Raw genomic sequence first — 18,703 nt, forward strand, 5'->3', positions numbered from 1 at the left:
GGGGCCGGTGCGGTGGTGGCTTGTGGATGTGGTGGTGGTGGTGGGGAATGAGGGCGTTGCGGATCCTTTGGGGGGATGTGACAATTACCGTGTGTGTATGTGTTTGTGTATTTTGCTACCCTGGCCATATATATGTATACATGGATATGTATGTAATGTATATTTGTCCTGCCCCTGTATGCACTTATGTATACATTCTGCCCCTATCACCCTTCCACCAACCGCTACTGCGCCGCATCCCGCTCACCCCGCGCCTGAACTCCCCGTGCCACGAGGCTGAGCCCCGCGAGGGCCCTGCACCTGTTGTTGCCAAAACAGGCCCCCCCGCCAGCCGACTACCCACTGGTGTCGCCCTAGGCTATCTACCCCTCCCCCCCCCAACACCCCGCCACTACACCTACCCCCCCCCCGGAACCGCAGGCTGGTCTCCAAGCCCTTCAAGGAGGTGGTGGATGTGGTGGCGGATGACCTGCCCGCTGAGGCGGCTGTGTGCCGGGACATGGCGGGGGCCCACGGGGCGCTGAGGCAGCTGCTGGCGGTGAAGGACTCCATGATCTCGCACCTGCTGGGGGAACGAGATGCACTGCAGGTGCAAAGGGAGAGGAGAGGCTAGGGGTCTTAGGAGTTTGTCGTATATGCATATAATTATGTATAGTATCAGTACATTCACATATACATTAGTATAGTATCTGTAAATTCATTATACACGTATATGTAATGAATGTACTGTAATTTTACATTATAATCTACTGAATTTTTTTATATACATTGTACATCATACATACATTGTACATTATACATACAATGTAGTGAATACCCGCCGTTTGCTTGTCGTGGTTTTCTTAACCTGTCGCTCTCGGCGACCGCATCGTAACCCCGATGGGCGACCCCAACTCCCCCGCTGCTATTGGTGCCGCTGCTGCTACTGCCGCTCCTATTGGCGCTGCTGCTGCTACTGCTGCTGCTACTGCCGCTGCTACTGCCATGTGCTGTGCCATACGGCGGCCGGATGCGTGGCGTGTCCTCTCGAAAGGACGAGTTACGGCAGGTGGTGGAGCGCTACACGGCCGAGATGGCTGCATTAGAGGCTCAGTGCCAAGGGTACTACCAAGCACTGATGAGCATGAGGGGCAACGAAGGAGCCGGAGCGGCCGCTGTCACTGCTACAGGCGGTGGCGGCAGTGCCCGGGCCGCTACCGCGGGTTTTAACAAAGGCCCTGAGCCGCAGCCAAACCCAGATGTTCGTGGGAGTCGTGAGATCCGTGAGGTGCGGGATAATCCTCCCGGGAGAGGCTCACCCGCCTGCAGAGCGTCAGCAACAGCAACGGTAAAATAACTGTGCGCGACAGCGGGCGGCCGAGCGAGGGGCCGTGGCTGGTATATGACACGTGGCCGCAATCGGGTCGCTGACTATTTTACCTGAACACCGTTAATTCCTCAATAAACAATACCACTTAACTACCTAACTCCCAACTTATCGCGCGAGAGAATTGGGGGGAAGGTGGAACTCTGTCATTGAGAGCTCACGGCGAGGAGCCTACCCTGAAGAAGATCAACTTCAGAGCATTTAACACCTGTAATGTGTGCTTGGGGTGTGTGTGGGGGGGAAAGACGAACCACGAACGAGTGAAGCTGCTGCCAGGGCAAGTGCGTACCAAGAGTAGAACTGACCAAGAGGGGGACTGATCATATGCCAGGTAGCCAAAGACGAACTGACGACGTCCTAAGTCGTGGGGGCCCGGGGGGAAAAGGGAGACAGGGAAATAAAGGGAGACAGGTGCACCAGCACACACAGGCCGCTGACACTGAGGCTGTCAAAGAGACCTTCCGGGTACCTCCGGGGCGAACGGGGTGGTGCTGGCTGCCGGCTGCTGGCTGGCGTAGGTGAAGCTACAGCTAAGTAAACGACCCCTGGTGAAAAGATACTGACGTGCTTTGCGTCCTCGCCATCGCTTCCAATAAGGGTGTCAAGGCCGCAATGTTGAAGGTGTTATCTGATTTTTTGGCTTTTTGAGTACTGCTACGAGTCTTGAATGATTTGGACGGTGAGTATCTGTGTGTCTCTGTATGTGTGTGTGCGTCCCCTCTTTTGACCCCAACGGTGTGGAAGCGCTAGTGGGAACTTGGACGCCAACCGTAAACTGGGGCCCCCGTGTAACATATTTCAGGACACGTTTGGAAAGGAATGAGGCCCTGAGGGCACCGCTCCCGTGCAGACTCATCCTTCTCTTTCACTCCGGGCCCGCGGGGTTCGGGGCGGTATCGTACGGGGGGGATGTGAGGCGCGTTCCGGTGGCGGGAAGTAGTCGACTCTGAAGTTAAGCTTGGGTCGGCATAAACTAGATCTGCTTTATGTTGCTGCTCGTATAAACGTTTTATAGTTAAGTCCATCCAACAAGCCGACTTGAAAACACTACTAAGCGCATCCAGGATCCTTTAGAACCTGCTGTAACATGATTTCGTACATTATACAGATAAAGGAGATGCAGCTTCTCACCCTCCCCATAAAATTGGAGCTGGGGGTTCCCCCCCGGCCTTGGGTCGTTCGTGGTGGTGATGGTGGTGGTGATGGTGGTGGTGATGGTGGTGTCCCAAATCAACAAACCGGCGCGTCAAAAGAGTATACATAATAATTATATATATTCTTATAAAATACAGTGTGTGTTATAAAACGTAATAACAGACCTTGCACGCTCGCCTTGTGGCAAGTGGCAACGTGGCACACTCGTCTGTCTGTCTGTCGCCTATCTCTTATGTGTGAATTTGTGTAAGGGTGTTGTATGTCCCCTGAGGGCGAGAGGGGCCCCACCCACATGGTCCCCGAAGCAGCCCCGGAAGGGGTCCCGCTCTCATCGTGCAGTGCTTCGCCGTTCCTCAGTGTAACATACGATGTCGTACTATTGTAACGGCCCAACGCTACCCATCCTCTGATGCCTTTAAGAACCCAACAGGCAAACAACGCCCAACCAATCACCTCCTGTTGCATATGACTCGCCGCCGCCGTCCCCATCAACACCGCCCTGCTGCTGCAGCCCCTCCCCCCTCCTTGCGTCCGACATCTCAAGCCAGAGAGCCCCGTGCCGCCGCCACCTCCGGGTCCCCAGTTTTTCCCCACCCTATTTCCCCCGCCAAACGCCGTACTGCCTCCCGTATCTGCAACGACTGACCTCCCGCCGCCGCCAACACCTCCGCCGCAGCCTCCGCCGCCGTCCTCAACACCTCAGGCCGCGCCGCCAAGTCCTCCAGCAACGCCGCTCTGCCTGCATCCCCCCCGTACCGCTCGCCACCCGCTGTCGCCAAACCCTCCACCAGCGCCGCCACCCCTTCCTCTCCGTACAGGCCCGGTAACGCCAACACCCCCGGAAACGCCAAGGAAAGCTCCGTAACATATGCCCGATCAGCCGCGGCTTCCGCCGCACCCGCTGCCGTACCAACGTGATGCGTCCGCGGCTTGCCGTACCCACGCGCTGCAAACACGGCACGTAACGCCAACACGGCGGAATTTAACTCCTGCAGCGCGTAGCGCAGCACGTTTAAATCCGCTGCCAGCAGCCTTTGCCCTCCCTGGCGTCCGAAAATCGTGGCGACGGCGGCGACGCGTGCGTCGAGTTCATACGGCGCGGCGGACAGGAAAACCGACCCAGGGGTCAGTCGTCGCGGGTCGAGCGTTACGTCGAGTTCCGACCGCAACGCACGAGTAAGTGCGTGGATCCGGTGTGCTAGACCTACTGGGTCATCGACGATGAACTTGCCAATGTGCGCCATGAGCGGCCCCACGGGACGCACAGACCAGAGATCTTGGAACACCAGCATGGCGCGCATGAGCTTGGCGGCGGAGTGGCGCAAGAGACGCGGCTCGGAGAGCACTGCGGAACGTGCGATGAAGCCGGGAAACCGGGGCTCCAAATCCTGTCAGGAACATACACGGTCACAATCACGGCCAATGGGGCGGTGGGAGGGGGTTGCGGCATTGTGGAAACCTTTGGCAGATCCTTCAGATCGGACAAGGGGGCAAGGGCGGTCGTGAAGGTTGGATCGGGACACATCAGAGAAGGGTGGAAAAAGGTGGAAAAAACCAACTGCCCTCCAAATACAAAACAGCAACAGCCAAAGTGCCAAACCCCCAGACTCCTCTGCCAATCCCATCGCACTCGTACTGCAACCAGACATACATACCTCACAGCCTACACGAAATAGATGCAACACCACACCACACCACACCACACCATACCACACCATACCACACCATACCATACCACACCACACCAGGGGATCCTCTAGACACACCACACCACACCACACCATACACACCATACCACACCACACCACACCACACCACACCAATCGCAGTCGGCGGCGCATGCGAGGGGTCGCGACCCACCCGGAGGTGCATGTAGCGTGTACGAATGAGCTCTCGGCTCGCGGGTAGCAGACCCCGCCTCGCCGCTTCCACCATCTGCGCCGCCTCCTCAGCGGCCAGCGGCAGCTCCGTCTGCAAGTACGACAGCAGCAGATCGCCGTACCCTGGCGGCCAGTCCACGTCCGCCGGCACCACCGGCGGCGCGATGCGCCGTGGCCGGTTGGCCGCGGCGGTGCCATCGCCACCGTTGACGGCGGCGTCGGCTTTGGGGCCGAAACCGGCCCGACGGGGCTTCGGCGGCGGCCCCGCCAGCTCCTCCGCCAGGGCGGCGGCTTCGGCGTTGGCTTTGTCCCATTTAGCCTGGAACTCGCCGTACACTAGGGAACCGGAACAGAGGGATCGAAGAGGGAAGAAATGTGTGCAAAATTGGAATTTAAACAACACATTGATTAAGATAATAATATATCCCAATGATTAAGCAGCCAGGCGATAAAGCAGAGGTTGGTTGGGAAGGCGGGGAATCGACCGTAAAGGGGGGGAGGGGGCCCTGGACAGCGGGTTGCTGCAAGGCAGGGACTGCCCTGGAAAGGCGGGGAATGGTATTCACGCAGGTCGACGCGGAGATAGAGATGGGCAAGGGCAGGTGAGGGGGCAGCACCCCATCTGGAAATGGGCTGAACGGGGAGATGTGCAGAAGGGCTGCCGGGGAGGGAATGGCAGGTGTGGAACATTTCGTTGAGTTTCTCTGCTGCTGGCGGCGTCCAGTCTTTTGCGTGAATAGGTGCAACTGGCCGGAGAGGTAAGAGTTCAGTGGATGGACCGATTGGGTGCCGTTCCGAGGGGACCTTACTAGGAGAAGGGCCGCGTACAGGGAGGGTGAGGAGCAGGGGGCCATAGGACGGGTAAGGCCTGGGCTAGGGATTTCGGATTAGCTGTGAAGGACTGATGATGGAGAATTAGGGGCATCACGGAGTGGAAAAACGAGGGCATAGGCACGTGGAAGAGGGTGCAAGACCAGTCGTGCTTACCATCCCATCGTGCGTCGTAGAGGATGGACCTGGATCTGGAGCCCTTACCGCTCGCAAAACATCTTGTAAGTTGCTGGAAATTGTCTGCAACAAAAAAGAATAGTTGTCGGCGGGATAGTAATCACGACACATTGTGGAGGATAATCCTGCTGCTGCGCACCTGTTGATTGACGACCACTAGTGCTGCATGTAGATGGTAAGTGAGCTCCATCTCGAATGATCTGTAATTTAAAGTGATAGTTAGAAAATGCCAAGGCAGGACGCTAGCGATCCCTGACTTTGGAATACCTGCGCTATACATCGCTCAGACACTCTCCTCATATTGTATCAGTGTGCGGAAGCCGGTTGTGAATGCCGATAATCCGTCACAGTCCCCTGTCTTATGTAGCGCTAGAGGAGATCAAACTCGATAACAAATCCGAACGTGATTGCTAATCTAAACTGCGCTCGAGTTAGTCTTTTGCACACAGCTGGGTGCTCTTCGATTACGGAGGATTAACCGGCTGACAACGAACTGGCATCGGAGCAATTCCCTACTTACCCGGTTTTGAACATTGTCCATAGAATTCCATAAGTTATTACTTTGTATTTACATGCTCATCATCGCGCATCGCCGCTTAATTGACATACTCCGCTTCCTTTCGTCTTTAACTGGCAGTTAAACCCCTCTTACGGACTTAATTGGTTGATCATGTTTGTTCCATAAATACACACCATATTTATCATAACCCAATAATTCCATCTACTAAGTTGCAGTTCTGGCAGTCGTAACCGATTTGCGAAATGGGACTATTTTCAAGGAACAAAGGGTAATGGCTACAGTGCTGCATTAGGCAATTATAAAATCATCTATCTGAATTTGCTGGCATCTCTTATCTCCGCACTATGCACCTTTGCTCGTAAGCATGCGCGCATCACCATGCACCTGCGCAAAACCTTCAACGATGTAATCATTCCTCACAGGCAGCAACAACAGCAGTCTCCGAGTGGAAGAAGTCCATCACCTGCACCCATTACTTTATATGAGCCCGTGCCAACGACGCCTCAACCTCGTCCGTCAACAATCCATCCTCCTAGCGGCCTGTCAAAGGCCTCTCCGCAGCCCGATCCCTCCGCACCACAGTTCCAACAGAAACTCTTTCACCAAACGTACAATATGTTACAGCAACCGCAACAGGCCCATGGATTGTGGCAGCCAGGTATCCCGGGCGGCGTCGGGCCGAACACATTGGTAGGAGCCTTACAACCGCCGTACGGGCCTCACCAGCATGACAACTCCTTCCCTACTGCTGCTGCTGCTGCCACCGCTAGCGGCGCCACTGCAACGGGCAACACAGCAGTCGCCGCCGACGGCGGCATCACGGGCGCATCTCTCCTCCGTCAAGCCGTACATGCAGCCTCCAGGGAAGGCAAGCCCCTGGCCCTGAACTTCATCGCCCAGATGCAACCCATTATGGCGAACAACCCGTACGGTGTTAGCATGCCACATCAGCATCCCTACGGTCCGCCGCTGCAAGGCCATCCCGGGCTGGCGGGGGGAGCGCCGCCACCGGAGGGCTGGCGGCCGGGGCTCGTCCAGAATCCGTACGATGCTATCCGGATCCCAGCACTGCCGGACATGAGAGATATGCCCGTGGAGTTGCAGGACTTCCGCGATCAATGTGCCACAGGTGCTGCCCAGGGCCGCGGGCTTCAGCGTTTTACGGTTTTAGAATTTTAGGGTTTAGGGAAGTGAAAAAAAAGCGGAAACCGGTTTGGGACGTATACCTTGGCGACGGGGCTAGGGGGAGCCAGAGTGCATCTATGGAAAAAGATGTATGTGATGCGTTGAACGCACTGGACCTGGAACGGGACAGCCCAATGGCCACAGAGGACACAGAGGACACTACGGGGCCCCGGGCGCTGAAGAGGGGTCCTGTTCAGGAAATGCCGCACCAGGATAAGATTGCGGAGTTTTTCAAGTGTTGGAATGTGATTGTTGTGCGTTGGAGTTTTTTGGTGCTTGAGCACTTGAGGCACTTCCGGGGGTGGTAAATAACCAGTGATTGGTGCACACCCCGCACATCGTCGTCCTCCCGTATTATTATGTTGCCAGTTCGTTGAGCTAGGCACTCACGTAGTGATGCATGTTTCCGTTTTACAAGGTTCGTAATCGATTGAACTCGTTGGAAGCTGTCATACCATTGTATACTTTTTTCTTTTGTACGGCTTGGCCTTCCGTACAGCCTGGACGTTACGGCAAAACTCTCATCCGCTGGCCGGTCACTAGCTGGGGAAAGGTGAAACGCTCGCCACCTCACAAGGCATTTGGATTTGGTCCCCCTGCAAATCCGTCAACTTTTACTACTGGGTTCTGGTTACAATTGTACGGCGCAGGTGTACGGCAAGCTGTTGCAATGATAACCGCCATGGAGCACCAGCTAGGGTGGGAGAGGTCGCGGAGGCAGCAGGTAGGTAATGACTTCCTCGAGCTATCTGGGTAGCGGCTAGAGCTGCGGTCGCGTGGGGGGGGGATGGTCTGAGCGGTCATCGGGGTCACATTACAATCTGAGCCAACGTCAGGCCGCCGGGCCGCGGCTAGCTCCAGATTGCCGTCGTTGTCGTTATTCTCCATCTGCCGTTTATCCTCCATCACGCTGCATCACTAAACCCTATTTTTAAAGTTTTCCTTGCGCGATTGAAGCGGTGTATGAGCCTTCGGATTCACTTGAACCCAACGCGCGCCCGGAATCTTTTCAACACCCGTCCATCCGCCCACCATCATTGCCCTTTTGCGGCGCCAACGTATCACGCAGGCGGAAGAGGACTGTAAGGTACTTCTGGCGGCGGTACGAATGGAGCGAGGTGTGGGCGATGCACTGCTGAGTGCGGAGGAGAGACGGCGCGCGGAGGCGGCGGAGGCGGCCAACAAGCTGACACTGGCGGCGGACGAGCTGCCGCAGGTATGTATATATGTCTGGGTGTACGGCCATGTGCTAGATCCGTTGCCGTACATGCGTCCGTACATGCACGGGGCCACTTGCGCATTGCGCAACAGGATGGAAGCACTGTTGCACTTGACGATTTGCTGAGTGGGCGGTTTACAGCCTCTGCCTTGGGAGGGCATCGCTGTATGACTTTTGCGCTCCTCCAGCAACGCAACAGCAAGCGCCGGGTTAACTCGGGGGTTTTGAAGGGCGACTGCCACTAAGCCGAATAGGGTAATGTTTTGGTTTCCTTGGGAGAGCACGGCCATTCGATGTCGGGTGATGGTGATTCCGTGGCTGTAACAACGTATATTGCGCCGCTGTTTTACGTGCGATCTATCGACTTCTGCGATGCCGCATGGCTGTGGGAAGCTGACTGGAAAGCCCTGTTCCCCCGTTGCACCCCCGCCGGCCCTCTCCCGCGCTCAGGCCAGCGAGGCCGCCACCACCATCCAGAAACACGTGCGTGGTCGCCTGGCGCGAAAGGAGTGAGCAGGGGCTGAACATAGCCGGCACCGCACCTTTACGTCTGGAGGGGGCCGCCGGGTTGATCCATGACGGGTCCTTAGGTGGCTCGCAAACCTGCTGACCCACGGGTCGATCGATACCTGTTTCGTCAATGAACTACGGGTTACAACTCAATCGTATTTTTCCCCAGGCCACCGAAGCACATCCGTGGGTATGACAATGTGTTCAAGTGGCCCAGAAGCCAACCACTCTGTAATAAATAAAAAACATCTGATGTGTAAAAAGTGCTAATAAGGGCCTCTTTTGACAATACGCCTCTGGTTGTACTAGTAATAAAATGTGATGTTACAATTTTAGGGTTTATTATATTGCTTATGTCTATGATCACTTTTGTTGGCCCATTCCGTCATGTTTTGCCGGTCATAGGTTCGAGTCCCACCTCCGCGACATTCTTCGCGGTGTGGACCCTTCCCTGGACCCCGCCGCACTACCGCTAGCAGCCCAGACCCACGTCAGCCATGTTAACACCCTGGGAGCCCCGCGTCGGCTGGGGCTGCGGGCGCTGCTGGGGGAGGTAGTGGACAAGTCCTGGGTACGTATCATCACATGCATCGCCGTCAGCCGGAGTCGGGTCTAGGTTGCAGTTTATGTTACAGTACGTAGGTGAGGGCATCTGCACTATTCCGGCAAGCTCTCCTGCACCACGACTCACATCCATTTCTTATAGCTAGTCACTGCGACATTCCGACTTGCGATTAAATGTAAAAAGTGCGACACCGCTAGCTTGTGTTTCCGTAATGTGTGCTCTGACCTGCGCCGTACGTTAACAAATGCAAGGCCTCTGCTGCACTCTGACCACATAGGACCGCATGCCTTGACTTCCCGGAATCTGCAGGCGGCGGGTGGTAGTGGTGGCGATGGGACCGTCTCTGGCCCCAGCACCCTCCCTCGGGATCAGCCCCACGAGGGCGCTACTGCCTACTACCGCCGCCAAGTGGACCGAATCGGTCAGCGACTGGCAGGTCATAGAGGTGCGGCATCGAGGGTGTACGGCGCTAATTCCGGTGTAGTAGCTGTCGTACAGTACGGCAAACGCGCAACTCTGAGTTCGTACTAAAGTTCGTGCTGCTGCCCTTGCCATCTGCCCAGCAGACGCCGGACAGCCGCACCTTGGGGATGCCTCGGGCGACCCCCTCCAAGCCGACGTGAAGCAGCTGCTGTCGGGGAGCTACCCAGCTAGCAGTGCACAGGTGGAGCAAAGAGCAACGGGGATTAGCGTAATGGGGCCTGTGGGGGAAGAAGGCGCATGATGAGTTCGGTACCTTCGGCCTCTTCAGCTTAGCCTCGGCTCACATCAGTAGCCTTAACAGCCGCAGCAGCGGCTGGCAGCGGCAGCCGCCCGGCGTTGTAGTGCCTTGCACGCATCTCACACCTCGCTGCTGCTTTTCATCGCAATCACGTGTAACAGCAATAGTTGTTTGTTACGGAGTTAAGGCTTCAAGACACTGCAAAACCTGACAGAAAAGGAAATTCCCGCCGGTCCGCGAGCATCACCTGCAGAGCCCTTCCCATTCAACAGCACGCAGCAGTATTGTTACATCACCATTGGGCATGTGTGTGTGTATGTGTGTGTGTGTGTATGTGTGTGTGTGTGTGTGTGTGTGTGTGTGTGTGTTCAGGTCATCGCGGCTCTGGTACGGCGCTGCCGGGAGCTTCAAGCTGCCTTGCTGGAGGCGGTGGGGGAGCTGCAGCAGGCGCAACTTACCATTGAGGTACATACGTACATACGTAGCCTTTCGTCGGTATGTATGCCTATGCTTTGATGATCTTAGCGGCGAGTACGTACGTATGCATGTTGGGTTTTATGTATGTACGGTACTCTTAGGGTGCGTATTATTACATCGTATTGTAATCTGCCCATCTGCTGCACCTAGGGTTTGAAGGAGTCCAATTCGAAGGTTTCGGAGCTGAGCGCCTTGCATGCCGACTTGGAGGCGGCCCGTCAAGACAACCTGCGGCTGGTGGCCACGGTGGCCAAGTTGCGAGCAGCGATGGGGCTGCAGGGGCCGGGCGGGGCTGGAACTGGCGGCGGCGGCGCTGTGGCGGCGCGCGAGAACCCCTACCTGGCAGCGTGGTACCGGAAGGCATATGCAGATAGCGAGTGGCAGCGGATGCCACCGGTACGTCGTAATTAGTCCTGCGTTCTAGTATATCCGTATGCTTTTCGTGTTTTTTCGTATCTTCGTACACTATGCTTGTACATGTAGTTATGTATATTTGCGTTTTGTACACGCGTATATCTTCGCACACATCTGCGGACATATATCTCTGAATGGGTTAGGTTGGGTGAGGCGCCTTAATACCACGGTAGTAACGGTGCGGCGTACGCAGGCATGTGGCTTGTTCAGGCTACCCTGTGATGCGGCAGTGCATGCATGCAGCGTGTATGTATGTCATGATGAGAGGGGAGAGTCCGTTTCCCGCGTTAATAAGTGGAGGGGAGGGGCGGGGCGGGGGCGGGGCGGGGAGTAACCACACGCACTGGGGAGGGGAACGTGCCGCAAAGCGACTACAGGGATGTGAGCACACACACACACACAGTATTTGACTGCGTATGATTGTCATTGCAATGGCTGATGTCGGGGCACCAGCAGGGGGGGCCCGGCGGCGTGGCGCTCCTGGATGGCCCTGATGCGGCGGTGGAGACCTGGGGCGATTTGAGGGCCTCGGTTCCGGAGCCAATCATGGTGCCCAAGGTTGCCGTACCCGGTGTCCATTACCGGGATCTCCTGAGCCTCAAGCAGGTGCGTGCCTGGCTTGTGCGGATTACGTTTCGGTGGTTCGGTTTTACTGCAACGGCGCGGCTATACGGCAAAGACCATAAGAACATAGAAACAGATAAATCAGCTAGCCATGGGATATGTAATGCAACGCAGCTGTATATACGTATATATAGGGTTTTATATTTGTAACGCGCATACATATACCCCGCCAGCGGACGGTCCCCTGTCCGCAACGCCGTACATCCTGACCGTTCCAGCGGACGCCTAGCGGACGGTCATGGAAACGATGGTCCAAAGCTCCAAAACATCTGTATGTAGATGATTCATGAGACGCTAATAATAAATGCTCCAGCTTGCACTCCTTGGCAAGCAATTAACGCGCAAAACACTCGCCAGGAAAACCTAACCCCAAAATCGTGACGCACATAGTCAAAAGACCTCTAGCATAAAAGGAGAAAGCAATCGAAAGAAAAAAAGACAAGATCCCAAGGCGCGCGGCGGACATTCTAATGACCTGTTTACATAACCTGCTTAAATAACACCAACGCACTGGAACAATTGAATCATGCAATAAGGTCGTTGCAATGGCCACAAGCACTGGGCATTAGTGAAAGGGATTCAGCAAAGACTGACCGTCACGTCCAACACGTCGTTCCATCCATTTGTCGGCTCTGAATGGCACAATGAATGCTCTACTGGGTTAATGATCATTTGGCGGTGGAAAGAGGCCATTGTATGGCATCCGAGCTGGCGCACAGTATGCGCACGTCCCCACGACCCAACACGGCACAAACGCCCCGCACCGGTTACGCCCCTATACTGCATTCCGCCTGCCAGCCTGTCTGTGCAACACAGCGCATGTCGGGCAGGCCAACGAAGCCATACCAAACTTTCGTTCAAGACTGGGGTCCCAAGCTCTCAGAATTCCAGGCTGCCAGGCTCTCAGAATCCCAGGCTGCCAGGCTCCCAGGCTAACAGGCACATAGGCTGCCAGGCACACAGTCTCTTAGCATCCCAGACTGCCAGGTTCCCAGGCTGCCAGGCACACAGGCTCCCAGGCACAAAGGCTCTTAGAATCCCAGGCTCCCAGGTTCCCAGGTTCCCAGGCACACAGGCTCCCAGGCACACAGGCTCTTAGAATCCGAGGCTGCCAGGTTCCCAGGCTCCCAGGCTCCCAGGCTCCCAGGTTCCCAGGCTCCCAGGTTCCCAGGCTCCCAGGCTCCCAGGCACACAGGCTCTTAGAATCCCAGGCTGCCAAGTTCCCAGGCTGCCAGGCATACAGGCTCTTAGAATCCCAGGCTCCCAGGTTCCCAGGCTCCCAGGCACACATGGTCTCAGAATCCCAGGCTGCCAGGTTCCCAGGCTCCCAGGCACACAGGCTCTTAGAATCCCAGGCTCTTAGAATCCCAGGCTGCCAGGTTCCCAGGTTCCCAGGCTCCCAGGCACACAGGCTCTTAGAATCCCAGGCTCTTAGAATCCCAGGCTGCCAGGTTCCCAGGCTGCCAGGTTCCCAGGCTGCCAGGTTCCCAGGCTGCCAGGTTCCCAGGCTCCCAGGTTCCCAGGCTCCCAGGCACACAGGCTCTTAGAATCCCAGGCTGCCAAGTTCCCAGGCTGCCAGGCACACAGGCTCTTAGAATCCCAGGCTCCCAGGTTCCCAGGCACACATGGTCTCAGAATCCCAGGCTGCCAGGTTCCCAGGCTCCCAGGCACACAGGCTCTTAGAATCCCAGGCTCTTAGAATCCCAGGCTGCCAGGTTCCCAGGCTCCCAGGTTCCCAGGCTCCCAGGCTCACAGGCTCCCAGGCTCACAGGCTCCCAGGTTCCCAGGCTCCCAGGTTCCCAGGCTCCCAGGCTCCCAGGCTCCCAGGCACACAGGCTCCCAGGCACACAGGCTCCCAGGCACACAGGCTCCCAGGCACACAGGCTCTCAGAATCCCAGGCTGCCAGGTTCCCAGGCTCCCAGGTTCCCAGGCTCCCAGGTTCACAGGCTCCCAGGCACACAGGCTCCCAGGCACACAGGCTCTTAGAATCCCAGGCTGCCAAGTTCCCAGGCTGCCAGGCACACAGGCTCTTAGAATCCCAGGCTCCCAGGTTCCCAGGCTCCCAGGCACACATGGTCTCAGAATCCCAGGCTGCCAGGTTCCCAGGCTCCCAGGCACACAGGCTCTTAGAATCCCAGGCTCTTAGAATCCCAGGCTCCCAGGTTCCCAGGCTCCCAGGCACACATGGTTTCAGAATCCCAGGCTGCCAGGTTCCCAGGCTCCCAGGCACACAGGCTCTTAGAATCCCAGGCTCTTAGAATCCCAGGCTGCCAGGTTCCAGGTTCCCAGGCTCCCAGGCACACAGGCTCTTAGAATCCCAGGCTCTTAGAATCCCAGGCTGCCAGGTTCCCAGGCTGCCAGGTTCCCAGGCTCCCAGGTTCCCAGGCTCCCAGGTTCCCAGGCTCCCAGGCACACAGGCTCCCAGGCACACAGGCTACCAGGCACACAGGCTCGTAGAATCCCAGGCACCCAGGCACACATGGTCTCAGAATCCCAGGCTGCCAGGTTCCCAGGCTCCCAGGCACACATGGTCTCAGAATCCCAGGCTGCCAGGCACACAGGCTCTTAGAATCCCAGGCTCCCAGGCACACAGGCTCGCAGGCACACAGGCTCCCAGGCACACAGGCTTGCAGGCACCCAGGCTGCCAGGCACACAGGCTCTTAGAATCCCAGGCTGCCAGGTTCCCAGGCTCCCAGGTTCCCAGGCTCCCAGGCACACAGGCTCTTAGAATCCCAGGCTCTTAGAATCCCAGGCTGCCAGGTTCCCAGGCTCCCAGGCTCCCAGGCACACAGGCTCCCAGGCACACAGGCTCCCAGGCACACAGGCTCTTAGAATCCCAGGCTGCCAGGTTCCCAGGCTCCCAGGTTCCCAGGCTCCCAGGCACACAGGCTCCCAGGCACACAGGCTCCCAGGCACACAGGCTCTTAGAATCCCAGGCTCCCAGGTTCCCAGGCTCCCAGGCACACATGGTCTCAGAATCCCAGGCTGCCAGGCACACAGGCTCTTAGAATCCCAGGCTACCAGGTTCCCAGGCTCCCAGGTTCCCAGGTTCCCAGGCACACAGGCTCTTAGAATCCCAGGCTCTTAGAATCCCAGGCTGCCAGGTTCCCAGGCTCCCAGGCACACAGGCTCCCAGGCTCTTAGAATCCCAGTCTGCCAAGTTCCCAGGCTAAATGGCCATCCGCATCCGTCTCCACCTGGGTCGCCCATGGCTTTATGGTCCAAGTCAGGCCCCAAGCCGCCAGATAAACAAGTTCCTAAATCTAATTTGGCTTATCTGACTGCTATTTTAAGCTGTGTTAACATTTCATGCATTCGCTGGCGCTAACCGCTTGCATCGGCGTCGCCCTCAGCATTGTGCATTGCGTTACATTATCATTATAAAGATTATAAACTTCACTTTACTATAAGCTCAGCAAAATTGCATGGGAAATGGGCTCATCTGGACGCAGTTTGCATGCCACGCTTTTTGGTTGCACAAGGAATCTCTGCGCGCGCTGCACGCTTGCGCGCGCCGCGAGCACCAGGATAAACTAAAAGAAAATGTCTTTTGTTTCGTGCAAAAATATGTTGGTATGTGTTGGTATATGTTGCCGGAAAGCTGTGCCGGACGGTCATCCGTCCGGCGGACCGTCCGCCATGGACGGTCCCACCGTCCGCCAGGGGGGGTATATGAACCACATATCTGCTTGTTGCAGATATGGCATGGGTGTGCATGGACGAGCACCTCGTAAACATGTTTTATTTATGAAAAGCTCGAAAATTTCCTGTTGTGATGGCTGGGATCTTGAAACCAATCCTCACTTATTAATAAATAATAATGTAATGTTTAATATAATATTATTGTTATATGTAATGTATTAAGGTTCACCCTTCTATGCTAAAATTGACCCGCAGGACATGGGCACATCCGCAACACAAGGCCCACCTGACCCGTTGTACACCATGCCCGTACCGGATTCCTCGAGTTTTGTGTACGAAAGAGACACACCGCTCGTCCCAATGCAATCGGCCGCACCACTAATCCGAGAGTCGATGCCACCTGACCCATACCTGCTGGTGCGCCGCTGCCGTGTCTGTCGTCAGCACTGTTTACTAATTAGTTGCGACTGGGGATAATATGACAAGGGGCATGAGGTAGAGACGCACGCACAAACACCGACGTCACCCAGAAGACAAACCCTAGGGAAGATGGAACCAAATGATAACGGAGAAAGGCATATCTTGGTGTTCCTGAACGGTTGCAGGCCCCCCCGCTGGGCATCTACCACCGCCGTCAGCAGCAATCCCCCCACCCCTTCACACCCGGTGGTGGTGGTGGCGCCACCCGGTCCCCCTACGACGCCATCTACGACAACCGCGGCGCTGTTGGCAACAACAGCCCGCGACACACTCCTAGCGCAGCTGCATATCCGCCGGCGCCGCCGCCGCCGGGCCCATCTACAGCTTCCCCGCCTGATCTGCAGCAGCAGCAGCAACAGCAGCAGCAGCACGCGGTAGCGGCTGGGGCCCTATACCAGCCGCAAGCTGCTATTACTGGCGGTTCAGCAGGAGGTGGTGGCGGTGGGGATGTTGCAGCAGGCTTGTTCCAGTACAACCGGGATACGCCTGTCGTACCGGTGTACAGTGTACTGCCTCTGATCCGGGAGAACGAATTCGTACGAGTGAGTACATTTCAATGAACACACCGGCTTTCGCAGGGTTTATGTGGAAGGAGGTCGACGAACACGTGCCTTGGCCTTGGACCGAAACATATATATGTGCTTTGCCAATATATATTATTGGCAATGCAGCACGAGTAGCATGATTTAAGATCCACCACAAGATATCACAGATGATGTAGCACTAAGTTGCACCGTCCTCGTTGTTGAGTGAATGTGTGTGTGTATATATCTACTACCATGCCTTCACTGACTAATCGCGACGCCTCTACCTTTCGTTGCGTGCAGCGCTCCACATCTCCGCAAAGAGATGGAACCGTACTTCCCACTGGAGCTCCGCCATTATTGCAGCAGCAGCCGCAGTCGCAACTTCATCACCAGCCCGTCGCCGCTACTGGCTCGTTGTACTCCGTGCAGCCGCCAAGGGGCTTGTCAACAAACATGCCGTACATTCGAGAGCCCATCCAGGCACCGCTCTCACCTGTCGTGTCAACAGAGGTGGCCGCGGCGGCGGCGGTGACAGCGACACTTCATTCTCGACAGAGGAATGTTGCTTATTAGCTAATTGGGCATTTTTGTTTAATGGCATGGACGACATCGCTTGTTGCCAAGGTTTCCTGATTTCTGTCTTCAATTGGATCTCTTGGTCGATCTGTCGTCGTTGACTTCGCAAGCATGGCACTTGGCAAGCCTTTTACGCATCTCTGTACGTAATGATCGGCACTTACTGCTTATGCATGCTTCTGATGCGACATATTGGGGCGGTATTGGTTGCTGAACTGATGTTGTGATGTCGTCCTTATCTGTAGAAGCTGCCGTACAGTACGGCAGACAGTTACATACTCTTATAAACACGCGCCCAAGAACTCTGGCAAAATATCTTGAGCGGCCTTTTCAAAAGCCGGCTACTGCAAAGGTAACGAGACCTCGCGAGGTGTGTACGACCGTACACAAGGCGTAAGTAGACCGAACGTCGCCAGTGCTGGCCAGTCTACCCCTGCTTGCAGCCGGCATACGGTCGACCTTAGGAGGGACTAGGTCATCACCACCGTGACGTTCAAATTCATAATTATCATCTAAGTTGAAGCAGATACTGCTTAACAAGACTCTGTGCCTGAAAAATCCATTAAGGCTATGCGAATGTAAGGTGTGGTATGTGGTATGGGTGTGATTCGGGATACCCGTCCACTCGCTGCCGAGGATAAGGTAATGAAGGTAGGCACAGGCTGTCGTATTGTGTGGCTGTAAGGCCCGAGACGGATCCTGTCGTAGCGCGATAGCTGCACAGGAATGATGAGCTTATTAAAAAATATGCGAATCAATTATGATTATGAAATCTTCTGAAACTGACATGGAATTGTTCGTAGAATTCACCGGAACTGAACTTAAGAATCTGTACGACAGCCTGACCGAAATCCATAAATTTACTGAAATCGTCTTTGCTCACAGAACGGACGTGGGTTTGTTTAGAATTCATATTTTACTCACGTTCGGAGCGCGGTTTTATACCGTGGTCGGGGCAGTGCCGGCCTGAGACATACTTCACAGGCCTGTAGCATTGCACTACACTACAACATCTTTTGGTGTCTCAGATAGCGCATTGCCGTTAAATAAATTATTATCTGAGTAGTTTTTGCCTAGTTTAGGGTGCCAGCCGCCTCCCTAACCGCCTTAGTTCAAGCTCTGCTTGCTGGACTGCGTCTGTCTGTTCAAGGCTGGCGGCTTAGGACGCGACTTTCTGTCGTTTCACCATGGAAGCGCCAACAATTACTGATGCTATGAATGTAGATGAACTCGCTGCACCGCCACCGAACGCACCGAATCCTCCGAATCCGATGAACCCACCGAACCCACCGATTCAACCGAACACAGCGAATCCTCAGCGTACTGAACTGACTAGGGATGCTGACGGCTCCGCCGGTTCCTCCCGAGATGAACACGAACTTGGCGCTGAAGCTTCAGCGTTTTCAAGCTGAAATCGAACTTACGAGACTGAAAAATGCTGGTGCTGGTTCGTCGACCGCACCTGTTCCGGTGGTGAGTTCTGAAGCTGTGAGTGTTACGCGCACCGAACCCCGATTTACTTTCCGAGCTGAACCACCGCAGCCAAGCAAGAACAGCAGCTTGGAAATGTTTGCTAATGATTTCCAAGAATGGGTTGCCAAGTACGCACCGAACAACATCGACGACGCCTTGTGGCAACTGCGCCACTCTGTGCGCGAGTACCCACCGGGCGCTGTTGACTGACTTTCTGAATACCGCACCGAATCCCACACTGCCAACAAACCGAACAGACTACCGGAGGTGTTAACTGCGTTCCTGGACTATTTTGAGCCGAAGGTACGCAACAAAAAAACTGAATCGCTTGAATCTTTACTGAAGGGGGAAATCCGGTT

The 18,703-nt window shown here is 55.7% G+C and overlaps 3 protein-coding genes across 3 annotated transcripts in view; 2 read left to right on the top strand and 1 right to left on the bottom strand.

The window, feature by feature from the left end:
- The window catches only part of VOLCADRAFT_87664 (uncharacterized protein), a gene marked incomplete at both ends in the record, with an annotated part of 3,603 nt that extends 2,193 nt beyond the window's left edge, over nt 1-1,410 (top strand). The window contains 3 exons of the mRNA XM_002947316.1: nt 421-589; nt 1,034-1,267; nt 1,309-1,410. Of these exons, the coding sequence (XP_002947362.1) occupies nt 421-589; nt 1,034-1,267; nt 1,309-1,410 (505 nt within the window). The remainder of the gene's footprint in view (nt 1-420; nt 590-1,033; nt 1,268-1,308) is intronic.
- A 1,650-nt stretch (nt 1,411-3,060) lies between these two features.
- Nucleotides 3,061-5,950, bottom strand: VOLCADRAFT_87665 (uncharacterized protein; the record flags this gene model as incomplete). Its single annotated transcript, XM_002947444.1, has 5 exons — nt 3,061-3,909; nt 4,382-4,737; nt 5,389-5,472; nt 5,549-5,609; nt 5,930-5,950. 5 exons carry the CDS (start codon nt 5,948-5,950, stop codon nt 3,061-3,063), a joined length of 1,371 nt encoding a protein of 456 aa, XP_002947490.1.
- Nucleotides 5,951-6,273: 323 nt separating this feature from the next.
- VOLCADRAFT_87666 (uncharacterized protein) lies at nt 6,274-11,934 on the top strand (the record flags this gene model as incomplete). Its single annotated transcript, XM_002947317.1, has 13 exons — nt 6,274-6,287; nt 6,700-6,890; nt 7,070-7,368; nt 7,614-7,838; nt 8,184-8,330; nt 8,784-8,842; nt 9,249-9,414; nt 9,718-9,853; nt 9,975-10,072; nt 10,502-10,594; nt 10,757-11,002; nt 11,477-11,626; nt 11,863-11,934. 13 exons carry the CDS (start codon nt 6,274-6,276, stop codon nt 11,932-11,934), a joined length of 1,896 nt encoding a protein of 631 aa, XP_002947363.1.
- Nucleotides 11,935-18,703: the final 6,769 nt, after the last annotated feature.

Source organism: Volvox carteri, assembly GCF_000143455.1.
Source record: "Volvox carteri f. nagariensis unplaced genomic scaffold VOLCAscaffold_6, whole genome shotgun sequence".
NCBI lineage: Eukaryota > Viridiplantae > Chlorophyta > Chlorophyceae > Chlamydomonadales > Volvocaceae > Volvox > Volvox carteri.